Source organism: Pleurodeles waltl, chromosome 5 (genome assembly GCF_031143425.1).
Source record: "Pleurodeles waltl isolate 20211129_DDA chromosome 5, aPleWal1.hap1.20221129, whole genome shotgun sequence".
NCBI classification, from domain to species: domain Eukaryota; kingdom Metazoa; phylum Chordata; class Amphibia; order Caudata; family Salamandridae; genus Pleurodeles; species Pleurodeles waltl.
The window spans coordinates 1,548,511,283-1,548,527,423 of NC_090444.1; the positions used below are offsets into that span (position 1 = coordinate 1,548,511,283).

The 16,141-nt window shown below is 43.6% G+C and overlaps 1 protein-coding gene across 2 annotated transcripts in view; it reads left to right on the top strand.

Moving 5' to 3' along the window:
* Positions 1 to 3,374: 3,374 nt before the first annotated feature.
* SNTG2 (syntrophin gamma 2) overlaps positions 3,375 to 16,141 on the top strand; it is a 2,000,310-nt gene continuing 1,987,543 nt past the window's right edge. The window contains exon 1 of one of the 2 annotated variants that reach the window (XM_069235852.1): positions 3,375 to 4,116. Coding sequence is in view for 1 of the 2 variants with exons in the window: in XM_069235853.1 (XP_069091954.1) it covers positions 4,048 to 4,116 (69 nt within the window). In the remaining variant the exon portion in view is untranslated. The remainder of the gene's footprint in view (positions 4,117 to 16,141) is intronic. The other variant, XM_069235853.1, reaches the window with a different exon arrangement.

Sequence of the window (16,141 nt, forward strand, 5' to 3'; positions counted from 1 at the left end):
TGTCCAGGTGTGACTGAGCATTCTGTGCTTGGAGTTGTCTGAGTGAAATGCACAAGGGAGCTCTCAACTAACCCAGCCAGATGTGGATTGTACGGCACAGAAGGATTTAAGTGCAGAGAAATGCTCACTTTCTAAAAGTGGCATTTCTAAAATAGTAATATTAAATCCAACTTTGCCAGTTAGCAGGATTTTGTATTACCATTCTGGCCATACTAAATATGACCTTCCTACTCCTTTCAGATCAGCAGCTACCACTCAAACAGTATTTGAGGGTGGCCCTAATGTTAGCCTATGAAAGGAGCAGGCCTCACAGCAGTGTAAGATGAATTTAGGAGTTTTTTCACTACCAGGGCATATAGACTACACAGGTAAATGTCCTTCCTTTTTCCTACATAACACCCTGCCCTATGGGTTACCTAGGGCCTACCTTAGGGGTGACTTATATGTAGGAAAAGGGGAGTTTTAGGCTTGGCAAGTACTTTTAAATGCCAAGTTGAATTGGCAGTGAAACTACATACACAGGCTTTGCAATGGCAGGCCTGAGACATGGTTAGGGGGATACTTATGTGGGTGGCACAATCAGTGCTGCAGGCTCACTAGTAACATTTAATCTACAGGCCCTGGGCATATGTAGTGCACTTTTACTGGGGACCTTTAAGTAAATTAAATAACCAATTAGGTATGAGACAATGTCACCATGTTTTAAGGGAGAGAGCATATGCACTTTAGCACTGGTTAGCAGTGGCAAAGTCTGCAGAGTCCTAAAAACAGCAAAAACTGTGTCAAAAAGTGGAGGGAGGCCGGCAAAAAGTTGAAGGTGAGCACCCTAAGGCTGTCAGGTCTAACAGTAAGCATACCTGCATATCTCCATACGAGATATGAATACTGTTTGCTATGTACAACACTTGTATGTCCTTGAAGTCCAGGGCCTCAAAGTATAAATAGTATAAATACTACTAATGAAATAAAAATCAATTAATGTCCCTTTAGTCACAAATTCCAGAAATCATCCTGGCAGAAGATTTCTGTGCGATTAATTCATCTATGTTTGATGTCCATGCTATGTGTACTCACTGTCATCATCTGTTATTCTGGATACAGCAGCCTGCATTCTAACTCACATATCGGCCATCTGTGGATCTCAAAGAAAGACCTAATTATTATGTCAATTGCTTTCTTTGTTTTTGTTTATTTGGCTTGGGTTGACAACTTAGCCTTGAGGATAGCTGCTATCTGTAGGAACGTGTTTCTAACCTGAAAAACTCGGACTTTTTTTTCTTACAGACACCTGTTGTCCATGGGGACCGCAAATGAAGTCTGAACTACTGTAATACTTTATGGAAATTGGTTATGAGCTGCAGTCTTCAGTGCCCACCTTTTACCACCAGCTGGTGAGGCGTTTTCACCCCCAGGATTGAACCTTGTTTATTTTTTATTTTTAGAGTACATCGTGCATATCCCTTCAAAAATGTGCTTGGTCCCTAGTGGGATCCGATTCTGCTGTCGGTGCTTGGCTCAACCATACAAGTGAGGTACCTTTTTTATTGGGGGATGTGGTAAAGCTGGGTAATAGAAAATGCTCCAGCTACTGGAATTTCCCCTCGCAGAAATGTGTTCCATTTCACGGAGTGCCGGGCCTGGCACTTCGGGCTGGACTGTCCCCATTGAAGCAGAGTCAAAGACTGATTGGCAAATGCCTGCGTCCAAACTGAGGTGATGTTGCATTCCAAATAATGGTGAACTGGGATGCTGCCCCAAGTCACTACCAGTAGCTGAAATTAATTCTTGCATTTCACATATTATTTTTTTGTATACTTTAGTGAAACTTGAGGCCTGACACAGGTGGCCAGGCACCAGGAGAACCCGCAGCTACAAGAAAATGTCCAGCGCTATCACATTCAGCCCCCACGGAAGTGCATTTGGGTTTGGTTTTTCAGGAGAACCTCTCAGAATCCTGTGCTTTTTAAAAAAGACTGACTTTAAAATCTGCAACAGAGATCTATAAAGCCAGTGGGAACTTCTAGTACAAAATAAAAGATAATGGTGGGACACAGTACATCTGCAGAGAGGGTACTGACACATACCTTCATCTCATAACCTGTTAATGGATTAATCAGCATGTACATAGGGTGTCCTGTATTGTTGAAACTAGTGCAGTGTCTTTTGAAAAGCAATATACGACAATTAAAACTTAGGGGCATATTTACAAGAAAGTGATGCATCGGTCATAATGGGCCACTTTTCTTGCCTCCCCCTGTGTCCTACTAACGACACCATGGTTGCCCCATATTTACAATAAGGTGCATCATGACAGTCGTTAGGACAATAACATCAAAAAAATGTACGCTATTGGGGCGCTTTGCTGCACTAGCGTCAAAAAAGTTGACGCTAGTGCAGCAAAGCACAGGAAGGCCAATTGATTAAAATGGGTGTGTCATATTAATGCCTGCTTTAAGCAGGCATTAAAAATGACTGAAAAAATAGTGCAGTGAAATGTTGTAAATTTCACTGCGGTCTTTTTTCAGGCCTCCCTGCTTCGGAACGTCCTCCTTGCATACATTATGCCTGATGCAGGCATAATGTGGCGCAAGGGGTTGCAAAGTGGCGCAATGCAAGCAATGCGCCACTTTGTAAATACGACCCAGGGGAAAAGTCACCTTAGCACCGCCTTCTTGTAAAAAATAAATTACACTATGGCGGTGCAAGGTGGAACTATTGGCTTTTAAATATGCCCCATAGCTTTTTAGCATTGTGAATTGTTTTTGTGTTCAAAGAGTTTTATTGCATTTTTAAAAATAAAAAACATTGTAGATCAGGATGAAGCGATACATACAAAGTTGAAAGCATTGCGAATTCTTCAATGAATGTTACAAATTGTGTCCATAACCAGCGGCGTAACTCGATAACCATGGGATGGGCTCTAATGGAAGCAAGGAAAGTGTTACATGCCTCTATTTAATAATTTTTTTTAAAGTCCATAATTCGGGTGAAATGGGCCCCTCATATCACCTCAGACCTTTGCCCCCCCCGTGTCACGTGACCTGCTGCACTAATCATAACTTCGCCTCTGTCCAAAACTGGATTTGAAACCAAAGGCAACTCTAGATAATGTATCATATAACTGAACAAGCTGTCTTGAGGAGACGTTAGATGGTGGTCTCAATTGTCTCTTTCTTTTCGAATGCAAGAGAGCGTAGAAGAAGCTGTCACTTTAAATGCTGCTTTATTACAGCAATGGTGCACAGTAAGTTTGGCAGCTGCAAGATACGTAAGTGAACGCAGTGATGTGAATTGGGGATGTAGTACAATAACTATGGTAATGGCAAAGGTGGGCGAATGTGTGGAGCAGAGGAGGGGGGGGGGGCAGATACAGCGTGAGTAGAAAACCTGTTTCTGATCATTAAGTGAAAGTTGTTCTGCTCTGGAACACAATGCGTGTTTCACTTTAAGTTTCAGATTGTGCGGTGAGGTCGAGGACAGCAGCCGTTCTGTTTCATCTCCAGCACTTCAGACGGAAACACCCACAGAAAATAATCTCTGGGAATCTACAACACAGGCGACCGCGAAGTATGCTCTTGCCCGGGGTGCTGGCTAGAATATTTTGACGTATTTACTATTTGAAGGGTGAGGGCACAGAGCTGCAAATTCAGGTGTTTAGTGGTGGCGTCGAAGATATGGTCGGATACGATCGGGTGCCGAAAAAGCTGGTGAATAGGCGGACAGAAGGCAGCTGTTGCCGTATGTAACGAGGGGGCTTTAGACAAAGCCAACAGAAGAGCGTGTCTTGGGAAACGGCGCAAAATTGGTCTACAAACTGCAGGATACTTATGAGCCACCACACCCATTCTTCTACAAATACATCCCTCTAACCTAGGATTTAGAGACTATCTTCATAACCGCTTGGAACTTTTGCAAGTGCGTGACTCCTTCTCCGAGGTCAGTGACCGGAAGCAGGAATACTGCCCATAGAACAGGGCTTTGGGGATAAATGACCGGCCAGTCCACTACAGCATCGCTGGTGTTGTTGGGAATCTGTCTGCACGAGACATGAATGCTACCGCGAAACAGCCTCCACCACCGACTGAGCGCCCGGCCAGTCTCCACGTGCCAGTCTGGGCAAGTACACTGATCTTTCTGTGCTGTATATGTAGTTAAGGAGCCCAAAGTCTTCACCAAGCCTTCGCTACCCCCGCCCCTACAGACCCTCACACCCCCCACCCCCGCTTCCCTTGGTACAGCCTGCCTAATGTAATCGTCACTCTGAAACTCTTCTTAACTGCCATAGCATTTCTAATTGCTAAATTGTGTGCAGTCAGCCCACCTGCAACCCTGACGTCGTTATTTAATGGGACCCGCCCCAGACCCTTTAACAGAGAAGTGACACCTCCGTCATAGGCCGGTGCTAATGCTTCATTAATTGGGTTCGCATACACGGTTATCATTCTGGTCCCTCATTTATACCGAGAAATGCTTCTTCCTCCTGCAGACACCTCATTATTTACAAATCTGAGCATCGTCTCCTCAGCCCCTGCCCACTAAAAACATAAGACATAACATATTATATGTGGTTACACAAAATGTTGCAGTGCACTTCCCACGCTCATCTACATATCTGCTTGGTGCAACTATACAAAAAGTGTGTGCAAGCATGTCGAATTTTCCAGATTTTATGTAGTCTGTGATGGAAGTATTTGAAAGAATAATTTTTTAAACGAATCCAGAAGTCAGTCAAAATACAAGAAAATCATACTTCTCATTGATGTAATCACTTTACACAAGTCTATTATATGCAATACACACACGCGGGAAAACCTAAATAGATCACCTGAGCTAGAATATACCACATTCTACACCCTACATATATTGCAAGATGTATGCAAGATAACAAGGTAATGCATATGAATAAATCACAGGTGTATACATTGCGACGAAGCATATTTGTAAATAGCATATGTTGTAAATTACAACTATTTCTTAGGTTCACCGGCTGTTTCTTAACCTTTCATTTCACAAGAGTAAATTGTTGCCTCTCCTCTAAAACAATTCCCCATAATTCGCAGTTGAGAAACTCTTCTCACTCATCATTCTTTTCAATGCTGCCGAATAACTAATTGAAGGTTGTGGAAGTCTCCCGGTCTCTGTCCAGCGAATCTTGTACTAAAAATGACCTATCACCCGTGAAAAACATCTTCTGTGATCGTTTGAAGACCGAAGCTTGTAGGGGATTAAATGCTTTTTAGACATATTTCGAGGGACCTATTATTCGATTTCGAAGCACGTTATTTCAGGGAAGTTTGACTTGCGTGTCTATTAGAAGATGTAGGGGGCTGCATGTGTGTGGTAACAAACGGCTCCCTGCTGCCTTGTGATGTAGTTCCAATATTATATTACTGCCTACATGCACACCTGCCAAGTGTCTCATATGATCTTATTTCTATAATACCCTAGTACTTTTGTTGACGATATCAGTGTGTAACCCATTGAACTAAAAGCTCCCCACTAACTGTTCAGTTTTTAAAACAAAAGTGAGACATGTTTGTTGTCATATTTTGCTGTTTTATTTTGCTTTTGTATTGCTTTTGTTTTGCAACTAAATTGTTTTCATACAATTGTGAATAAAAAAAAACAATATTGACGATATAAGTGCACTATTATTTCTACTAATAGTCTTAAACTATGCATCGTAAACTATGTACTCTAAGAGGCCGCTCTTGGAAGGTTGGGATTTGTTATGTTGCAAAAACATTTATTCCTCTTTTAAATTGTGGTTATAGCATTTTTTTTTTGAAACTGGACTGAATTACTGAATTACTGTGACTTGTTTGCTAGACTTCAGGAGAAATTCTGCAATCACTTGTGGTTTTGGCTGGGATTGTTTTATGAGGCCATGTGTTTTTCAAATTCGCAATGTAGCCTTTGACAACTGGGGGGGGGGGTATTTAAACGAGCTGAGGTATGAACACAATTCTCTCCTTGTTGTCAGTTGGGCATTTTCTAGTTGCTAAGAAAGTCAATAGTTGTGGAACGTGCAGGTGTTGATGTTCATTCATATTGTTGCAAGTGGCACCACGTTAACTGAATGTATAAATAATCAGTCTTCGTAGGCAATGTGTCAGTGTCAGGCATTCCCTACTGCATCTCTTATTACATTAAAGTGGGCAAGAGTACTTGACAGGACAACTCCATGATAAATAGCACTTATGCGTTCTGTTTGTCAAGGAATGCCCCCGGGTCTTCCCATCTGCATGTGAAATGTGAATAATTACCCCTACAAATAAATAATGCCCCCTTCAAATAGGTAAAACGAATTTATCACCAGCACGAGACAAATGAGGCTGGCGTGATATGTCTATGTAATAGATTAGTCTCGATAGCTAATAGTATGATAATCGTGTACATACAGATCCAGTGTACTGGCATATCAAAAGTGGTGTACATATGATGAAGTGCATTGTTGATTCGCTCTAAGACTCCCCCTGTGGCCATTTAACAACGTGAGAAGAAGAAAGCCATATGTGTAAATGAGAAGTAACTAACTGTACACAGGTAACTGTATCACCCTTTCTGAAAACATTCGAAGCTGTTATGGTCAAGAGATGTGACAACCGACTGCTGAAGTTCCTTAAATGTGTAACTACATGGGGCATGAGTGGGCTGTAAATATGGTGAAGCACTCGAGGGAACCTAAAACATCATATGCAGGGTGCGCGTTTTCTCGTTAGTTCAAAGGGGATGGATCCAGTAGTGAGTACCGGGTGTATCCAGCGCCAGCACTGTTAGCCCTGTGCTAGCACGAGACCAGTTTGGCACAGAGAGGAATCATTTTGATTCGGAGTGCAATATAATCTGAACTGTAATTCTTGGAGGCTTAGTTGGACACCAATGAATGCGACAGCAAATTCTCTTTAGACCCTCGTCTGGAATGTTTATATCCTATAATTTACAATACCCCTCTGGGAGACTTGACATCCTTGGCATTGTATTCCCCCCAAACATTGTGACTCCCCCCCTTCTGTTTGCTGAATTCGTGTTTGTTGCCTTTAAGACTCTGTGCACTTTAACACTGCCAACCAGAGTTAAAGTCCTTGTGCTCTTTCTTTCAAACATGGTAAAATTGGCATAAAAATAACTTGGCACATTTAATTTATTTTAAGTTCCTAGCAAATAGTATTATATCCTATTCTCTTCTATTCATGGGGATTATAAAGCGCATGGCTGCCCAGAAGGTACTCCCAACGCTAAGACAGCTAAGGAGTGTTAATCGCAGAAGGATAGAAAAGAGCGGTTTTTACTAGTTTCCTGAATATTGGTATTGACTTGGTTTGCCTTATGTTTTGTGGGAGAGCATTCCAAAGCTTGGGAACCAGGAAAGCGAAGGACCATCCATCATTCCTGGTCCTAATTATCCTAGGGGCTGCTAACGCGTCCCTCTGTTAATTTATTACACATTAGGACTCATTTTAGGCCAATGAATCTTTTGACCCAGTTGAGAGACACCGTAGGACGAGATAGCTAATCAATATATCAATCAATATATCAATAATGTCATCAATATTTATAGCAACAATACATTTCACTTTAGTCAAAGTCATTAATCAAATTGACGACGCAACAATGACCTTTCAGCCATGAATAACCACACCTTTTAGTAGAATTTTATAAATTTTATTCCCTATTAGTTACAATCTAAGATTAAGGCCCTCATTCTGACCTTGGCGGGCGGCGGAGGCCGCCCGCCAAAGTCCCGCCGTCAGGTTACCGTTCCGCGGTCGAAAGACCGCGGCGGTAATTCTGACTTTCCCGCTGGGCTGGCGGGCGGTCTCGTTCAGACCGCCAGCCAGCCCAGCGGGAAAGAGGCTTCCACGATGAAGCCGGCTCGGAATCGAGCCGGCGGAGTGGAAGCTGTGCGACGGGTGCAGTTGCACCCGTCGCGTATTTCACTGTCTGCGCAGCAGACAGTGAAATACATGTAGGGGCCCTCTTACGGGGGCCCCTGCAATGCCCATGCCAGTGGCATGGGCACTGCAGGGGCCCCCAGGGGCCCCGCGACCCCCCCTACCGCCATCCGGATCTCGGCGGTCCGACCGCCGGGATCTGGATGGCGGTAGGGGGGGTCAGAATCCCCGCGGCGGTGCAGCAAGCTGCGCCGCCGCGGAGGATTCAATGGGGCCGCGGTACACTGGCGGGACCCCGCCAGTGGTGCCGGTCCGACCGCGGCTTTACCGCCGCGGTCGGAATCCCCATTGAAGCACCGCCGGCTTGTCGGCGGTGCTCCCGCGGTCCTCCGCCCTGGCGGTCAAAGACCGCCAGGGTCAGAATGAGGGCCTAAGTGCTTTAATCTCAAAACCAAGAAACACAATAGCATAGTTACTATATGGCAGCTTTGGTAAGATTTCATTAAGGCAAGAATCACGAACATCAGAATATAACACGTCGTGAACATAGATAAAATATAGCAGAATATTGATATCTCGTCAGTTCAACAAAGCATAGTCTCGGTCGTTTGTCTATTTGCGTCAGTTTGATGAACACCTGTCCTAACCACTAATTAGCATTAACATGTTGGGCTTCATGCAAAACAATTTTGAACACCAATTTGGAAAACCTCTAGCTATGGTCTCTGTCAAAAGCAAGCAGTTGGTACCTAGAAAGGAAAAGCAAACAGACAAATTACAATTGCATTGTCATAATTACCCTCCAAAGATTTGGTCAGCATACAGGATCAGTCTTCGTCTTCAGGACATCAGTCAAAATGCCATCAGTCAGAATTTAACTAAAAGGCATAGGGGCACTTCCCTCATAAGGAGGAAAAGTGTAAAATGGGCCGTCTATGGGTGAGGATGGTTTCCAATAAGCCTCAAGTCACCAAACAGAGTGTCAGAGTTTCTGGATAAAATCAATAGCATTCCCTACCTAATTCTTCGACCTTTCTGTGACATGGGTTTTTAGCCCTTTTTCGTAGTACATTCCCCCAAAATCCTATTGGACATTTACTATACCCCACTATCTTTAGCCTATCACATAACACATTGGGTAATCCCAAATCTTCACCCCATATTATTTATGAGGTTTTGATTGGTCTTCATAATTGACGTCTTTAGAGGTGGCACATCCGGAATTACTTCATCTTCTTGGCAATTCTTTGTACATCTTTTGGTCAGCAGTTCTTCATCGTGCCGGTTTGAGTGACCTTGTACGTTACATTAATCTACACTTGTTTCAAATAACATATAACAATTATTCCAGGGCACCGAAGATGCGCCTGGGAACGGATCTTACATGGTTACATTCATCTTCCAAGCTAGAAAGAAAAGAACATGGTGGGGTCATGGCCCCTCGTGATTCAGCACACTGGAAAACAGAGAAATGCATTTAATATGAGAGCCAACCAGCTAATCTGCAGCTCAAGCTAATTTAAGGCCTATGAGGATTTTAATACAGATTCAGTAATGCAAAAGGTTAATATAGCTTAATTAAACATAACATAAAACATTTTATACATCATTATTTAATTCTGCGTATACATTGGTGGCCACTCACCGTGGTCACAATTCAGGAGCACGTTTAAGCAATATCGCTATTATTATAGTTACTAGGCAGCATCGTTACACATTAATATATATATACGTTTCATGTTAGCATGATTTATGTAAACTACTCTCTCTCAGGGCTACAAACAATTGTTGGTTGGTGGAGCACAGTGTTCTGGTGGGGTTGTAGGGAATGAGTAGGCGTTGGATAAGTTTGGGGCCCTTTTTAATATATCACTCTGAGGGTCATGCATAATGCCTTAAAATGGATCCTTTTAGACACTGGCAGCCAGTGCAGGCTTGCCAGGGCTGCAATTGCGGAGTGACATTTAGGGATTTTCAACATGATGTGAGCTGCGGTGCTTTGTATGTCATGGAGTCTTTTAAAAACTGATTTGGAATTGCCCAAGTACAAAGAGTTCCCGTAATCGAGTCTTGAGATGACTAGGCCTTGTACTGCTATCCTGTGTGATGGCTCTGGTACCCATCTAAGCAGCTTTATCAAGGTCCTAAGCATGGCAAAGCAAATTGCCACCAGATTTTCGGCTTGTGCTGCCATTGACAACTTGCTGCCGAGCCAAATGGCCAGGCTTTTGACTTCCTATTTTTTTAGAGTGAGGGAGGGTGGGGGCAGGCTGACTGCCAAGCGAATTAGGCCAATCCAATTTTATCCATCTGGAGGGGTTGTTTCCCACACCCATCACCTCAAGTTTCACCCGTTTAGTTTCAAACTGCTTGCCTTAATCCACTGTACAGCATGCTTGAGACAATTCTTAAGGTAGGTGGAAATGTTGTCTGTTTGGCTGGAGAGGGAAATGATAATCTGTGTATCATCAACATAGGATGTTGAAGAGAAATCATTGCTATTTATTATTTCTGCCAGCGAGATAACATAAAGATTGAACAACATGGGTCTCAGTGAGGAACGTTGAGGTACATCATAGTTTAGAGAGTAGGCTTCTGATAATGCTGGTTTCTCACAGACTTGGAATGTTCTGTTTTGGAGGAATGAGGTACGTCATTTAAGTGCTGATCCGGCTATACCTACTTCCTTTAGCCTTCTGACTAGCACCGGGTGTGAGCGATGTCAATCGCCACGTTAAGATCCAAAAGCATCAAAACCACTGACCCTCTTTGATCTAAAATGGCGTTGAGCCCTTCTGTGACTGCAAGCAGAGCCATTTCGGTGCTACTACCTGGCCTAAACCCGGTTTGTGAAGGGTGTAATATGTAATTAGTTTCCAAACATAATGAACAATTCTTGTTGACATATTTTTCCAAGATTTTGCTCGCTCCTGGAAGACAGGGGATTGGCCAGTGGTGTTCACATTTTGAGGGGTCGGCCAACAACATTTTAAATATTGGCTTCACAATGTCATGTTTCCATACAGAAGGGTCAGTCCCTAAATTAAGTGAGCGCTTGAACATGTCTGTCAGCATAGAGATCACTGCTTTTCCACCCTTTAATATAATGTAAGGAAGCGCAGGGTCTTGGCGGGAGCCTGACTTTAAGGATTTGAGAATCCCTTGCATGTCTCCCTGGGTTAATTCTGTAAACAATCTTAATTTTCCCAGAGGTAATTTAAGGGGCTAAAATGCTTTATCATTTCCTCCTAACATGAGGAGGATGTTGTTCACCTTCTCCAGAAGAAGTTGGCCCACAAATTACAACATGATTCTGATGGGAAAGTGGCGTTATTTTATTTGCAGGTTTCATCGGGGTGCTTGCCACATTGAACAGTTCTTTAGAAGAATCAGCTGCACTAATAATCTTGGAGGCAAAAAAATCACTCTTGCATTCCTGATGGTCTAATGATACTTGTTTTTACTGCCTTCTTATAGCTCTCTTTCCCAGCCACATCATAGTTTTTCCTTCATGCTTTTTAAATTTTTTAAAATTATTTTCTCAGTTCTAAGAGTTCTGATGGGAACCATGGTCCTCTTTATCTGGCGTGAGTGCCTTTATGTTGTTAAAGGCGTGCCAAAATATCAGAGGTTCTCTGCACCCAGGCTTCAAAACTGTTATATGTGCTGGTTACCTCTCATTTCAGGGGTGGTATTGCTTAATATGTATTTCCATGTGTCTGTATCTAACTTAAACCAGTTATGTCTAGATTTTTGTTGATTCATTGTAAGGCGTTTGATACTAGTGTATCCCACTTGAAATGCTATTAATTTATGATCTGACCATGTGATTTCTAGTGGGTCCTCTCTGGTTAATTCCAGCAGATTAGAGAGTATTGTATCTAGTAAATGGTCTCGTTTGTGGGTAGGGGCTTTGACCCGCTGGATTAATTGAATTGCTGCTAGGTCCATAAATTATTTTTTGAGATTTTGCTGTTGGTGTTTTCTAGATGGAGATTAAAGTCCCTTAGCTCTGTGAAGTTAGGAGTTAGTAAGCTTTTTTCAGCTGCAATGTCGGGGAGAGTCTGTATAAATTGGGAAGCAGGGCCAGGGGGAAGGTATATTAATAGGCCAGAGAAAGTGAAAGTTAGTGAAAGTTCTAAGACCAATAACTCACATTCACTTCCTGGGAGAGCCAGTGGGTCAAATTTCATTTTTAATTACTCTTTATAAGTGATGGCTACTCCCTCTCATCTTTTCTCCCCTTCCCGGTTATGCCTGGCAATTGCATAGACCTGGGGGAGGGTCATTGCAATGTCTGGCAATTACTCCTCCTGAAGCCATCTACTCAGGGCTGTAAATTAAATGCTGCTTGTGGGCCTGGAGCACTTATTGTGGAACCCACTAAAGTAGCACTCTATGCACGTGCCTCAGGCCTGTCAGTGCAGTCTTTAGTACAGTTTTAAACTGGTATTTTGACCTGGTCAAATATCCCATCCTCCATGGCTTTATAGAGCCTACCTGCACAGATTTTGGTGAAATATCAGACGGGCTGGAGAAGTGACAAATGACAGTGTCAGCAGGGGATGGAAGTGCACCTAAACCCTTTATTGTCATTCAGCTAACACCACCGGGGATCTCAAACATTTACTCTTGATTTTCCCTTAATTGATTACTATTAATCTTTACAATTGGTGACAAAGGGTAATGAGGTTATATAAGCGTGAGCCTGAAGTCAGTTCTAGGTTGTTATTGAGACTCAATTCTGGTTGCTATAGGACCAGCTGGCCATCAGGTGGCCCCTCCACGTGTCCACTGGTTGCACAATCACATCAGCCCATGTGAGAACATCCGAAGTATCGTCCAAACCCTCACAGCTTAATGTACCCATGGCTGTATGTAAGGGAATTGTTGCTTTATCTCCGTTGAAATAATTTCTAATATCCTTAGAGTGACTTTGGGTTTGTGCGCTTAGCTGCTTTCAGGCCATTTGGGCATTGCAGGACTGTGGAAGACTGGAGGCAATACCACTCATAGGACCTCTTGGTGTCAGCAGGGCCCTACTTTTCACATATTATACTGTTAACACCAGCAGAACTCACTTTCTTTGTATTCCTTTTTCAAGATTTTTACTTTTTTTCACTTGTCCAGGCATGCAACAAGAGAGAGCTGTGAGTCTCAGTAACAGCCCTGGAATTGTCCACAAATGTTTGCCTGAAACTTTTTATAATGTTGATTCACCTTGCTGTTGGTTCACCTTATTACTTTGTTCCAGTTTGAGGCTATATACCAAAGGGCTGGAGCTGGGGTGCAGGGGAGCTCACTAGGGTAGGTAGGGCGCACCACGACCTAGCTCAGCCCCTTCCACGTCTCCTGGGCTCAACCCTATGGTGAAGCACACTAACAACACACCACATTATCACCTACTCCTCCCTGATTAGCAGCAGTGTCTCCACTTTATGCTTTCATCCCAATACTTCTCTAGCGTCAGGGCCTTAAGAATCGAAAACATGAGCACCATGCTCGTCAGGGTCCCTCAGGTAACTGTTCCAGCATCTCCTTCCAGTGTCCTGTGTCAATTGTCCTATGATCCTGTGGACTGTGCAGTAATCTTAGTGACTAGTACACGTGGGGCTGTTGATATGGGTGCCAGTGCAAGCGAACAAACATGGTTGAAGGTTTAAGTAGGAATCTAAGAAGCAGGGATGGGAACATGGTGAGCAAGTTGCAGTGGAACCTAGGTTGGCTGCCTCCACACACCACAACCCTCAACTCTGTGGTTCTCCACCTACTGGGCGGAGACCTTACCTCCTCAAAATCCTCTTTTCACCGGGAACCAGCAGGGCAAGTCCTGGTTGATGGCTCCTCTGAGTGGCTCAGTTCAACCTCCTGTCTGTTGCTCAGTGGCAGGAGGGAGGGAGTGCTGTGTGGGATGGGTCATAGTATCTCACCAGGAGCGTGCCCCCTCCAATGCTGAGGGTCTGCAGGTGACATGTTACCCACCATCTGCCTGCTCTGCTCCAATAAGCACAGGCCTCCGTGAGATGGGATGCCGCAGTCAGCACCTTGATGCTCCGCAGCCCACCATATGCATAAGGAGCTGTGGCTCCTAAGGCGATCTGTGGAGTGAACACCAGCAGCTGACTGCCGCTGTGGGCAGCAGGGAGTAGCCATGCTGAGCAGCGCCATGCGGCGCAATCGCAAAGGAAAGGAGCCAGAAGCAGAAAATCTGTAGTGGCTCCAACCCAACCTCTGAGCTCCATACAACAAGATCTATTTCCCCTTAGGAAACTCCTCCAAAGGAAAACCTAACATACCATGTCACACATTTTTGTATCTGGTCAGGGGGCTGTGCCATCTATACATCTTCCACCTTTCATTCTTCAATCAAATGTGGGTATTAGTTATAAGAGAAGAAATAAACATGGATGCCTGGCTCCTACATGAACCCTGTCTGGTAAGAGATCTTCTGCTAGAAAAATGCCCTGAGTATTTAAGGGCTGAAGGAGGGACCAGGAGGAACTTTACTACCAATTGGAAAAAAGTAGAATTAATGGCCTGATTATGAGTTTGGCAGTCTTTCCGCCATACCGCCGCAGTCCCAAGAAGACTGCTGAGCTAGTGGTCTCCCGCCTGCTGTATTACAATGCATGCAGTCTGAACCATCAACCGGGTCAACGGAGTGGTTACCCCCAGCGACACAGTGGACTGCAGTGTTGGCAATGCGTACTCTGTTGCTGTCAGGGCTGTTGTTTCCCACTGAGCTGATTGTGAAAGCACAGTTGTACTGACGGTCCTCTGGTTACCCGACGGCGGTAGGCCATTGCGGTATGCTCTTAGCAAAGCACAAGAACAGAGCCCATTGGATGGATTTAAAAACAACACAGCTGACATCAATTGGCCAAGTGGCCACGCCTGCAAATCACACTATAAAACACACCCCATCCCAGACGATGATCCCTTACCTGTCCATGTCAGCACAGCAAGAAAAATACCACATATTTTTTGTGCGATAAGGCAGCCCATTTTTCCCTATCACATTTAACACTTTCCATCCCTTGGATTTTATTTTTTGATTTATAGTCACTCATTTTAAGTTAGAGTCATGTCACGTTCCAAAAATCCATGTTTTTCTGAGACTGAGTTGAGAGGCATGGTGGATGAAGTCATAAGAGTAGAGCCCCAGTTGTTTGGATCTTAAATCCAACAGACTCCTCCCAGTAGAAAAATGGAAATGTGGCAAAGAATAGTCAAGAGAATACGGAATGAACCACCCTGTGTATAAAAGAGGAAAATAGGATGAGATGGAACGAACTGAGGGGAAAGGTGTGTTATCTGGACTCCAAGCAACACCTGTGTGGCCCAGAAGGCTGGCGGTGTTCCTTCGAGTGCACTATTGCAACTGTTTTGCTGGTAGGAGAAGGTCTTGGCCATCCTGCATCGTGAGGGCTTGACAGGAATAATTGAGGGGGCGAATCTGGTAAGTTACACCTCACTAACTGTCACAATACTTCAATGTCCTGTATGCTGTCATCTGAGATTTTGCCATTGTGTTGTCTACTTTCCTAACATGCAATACTCAATGTTTCAGAGGTATTTGATTGTCAGTGTCAATGCGTTTTGTTGCATATAAGAACACACATAGGAATCTCCACTACATGCCACATGTTGGCACAGGGTCTCTAAGTGGATTACTAGAAAATTATTATCCATGGACCCATGATATGTGTCAAAAATGTATGCTCCAAGTCAACTGCATTTTGGCAACAGGTATGTGGGACTAACCATTTGTCAAGTGTTAGGAAGGAGAAAGTGACATGACTAAAAACTACCACGAGGCCCTGTTTCTGTAACAGAAAACAAAATGCAATTGTGATTTAGCCCGTTTTCACTTGTCTGGCATGTTACAACTGATGTTCACTTCTCATGGAGTTTACCAGTTGTCAAGTGGTTTAGGAGGTAGAAAGTGACATGACAACAACTACCATGAGGCCCTGTTTTTCTAACAGAAAACGAGATGCAATTATCAATTTGCCCATTTTCACTTGTCTGACATCTAACAACTGATGTTCACTTTTCATGGACTGAGCAAACTACATATAATGCTCTACTCAGAGACATGTCTGTCTCCTTAGCTTGATGTTGTCCTGATCTCCTCAACTAAGACTAATGATGGCATGAGTGACACAATACCAAGTGTGTAATCAATTATTTGTAAGACATTAAGCTAAGTCAGCTGATTGTAAGTGGCAGGTAACCCGTAGGTT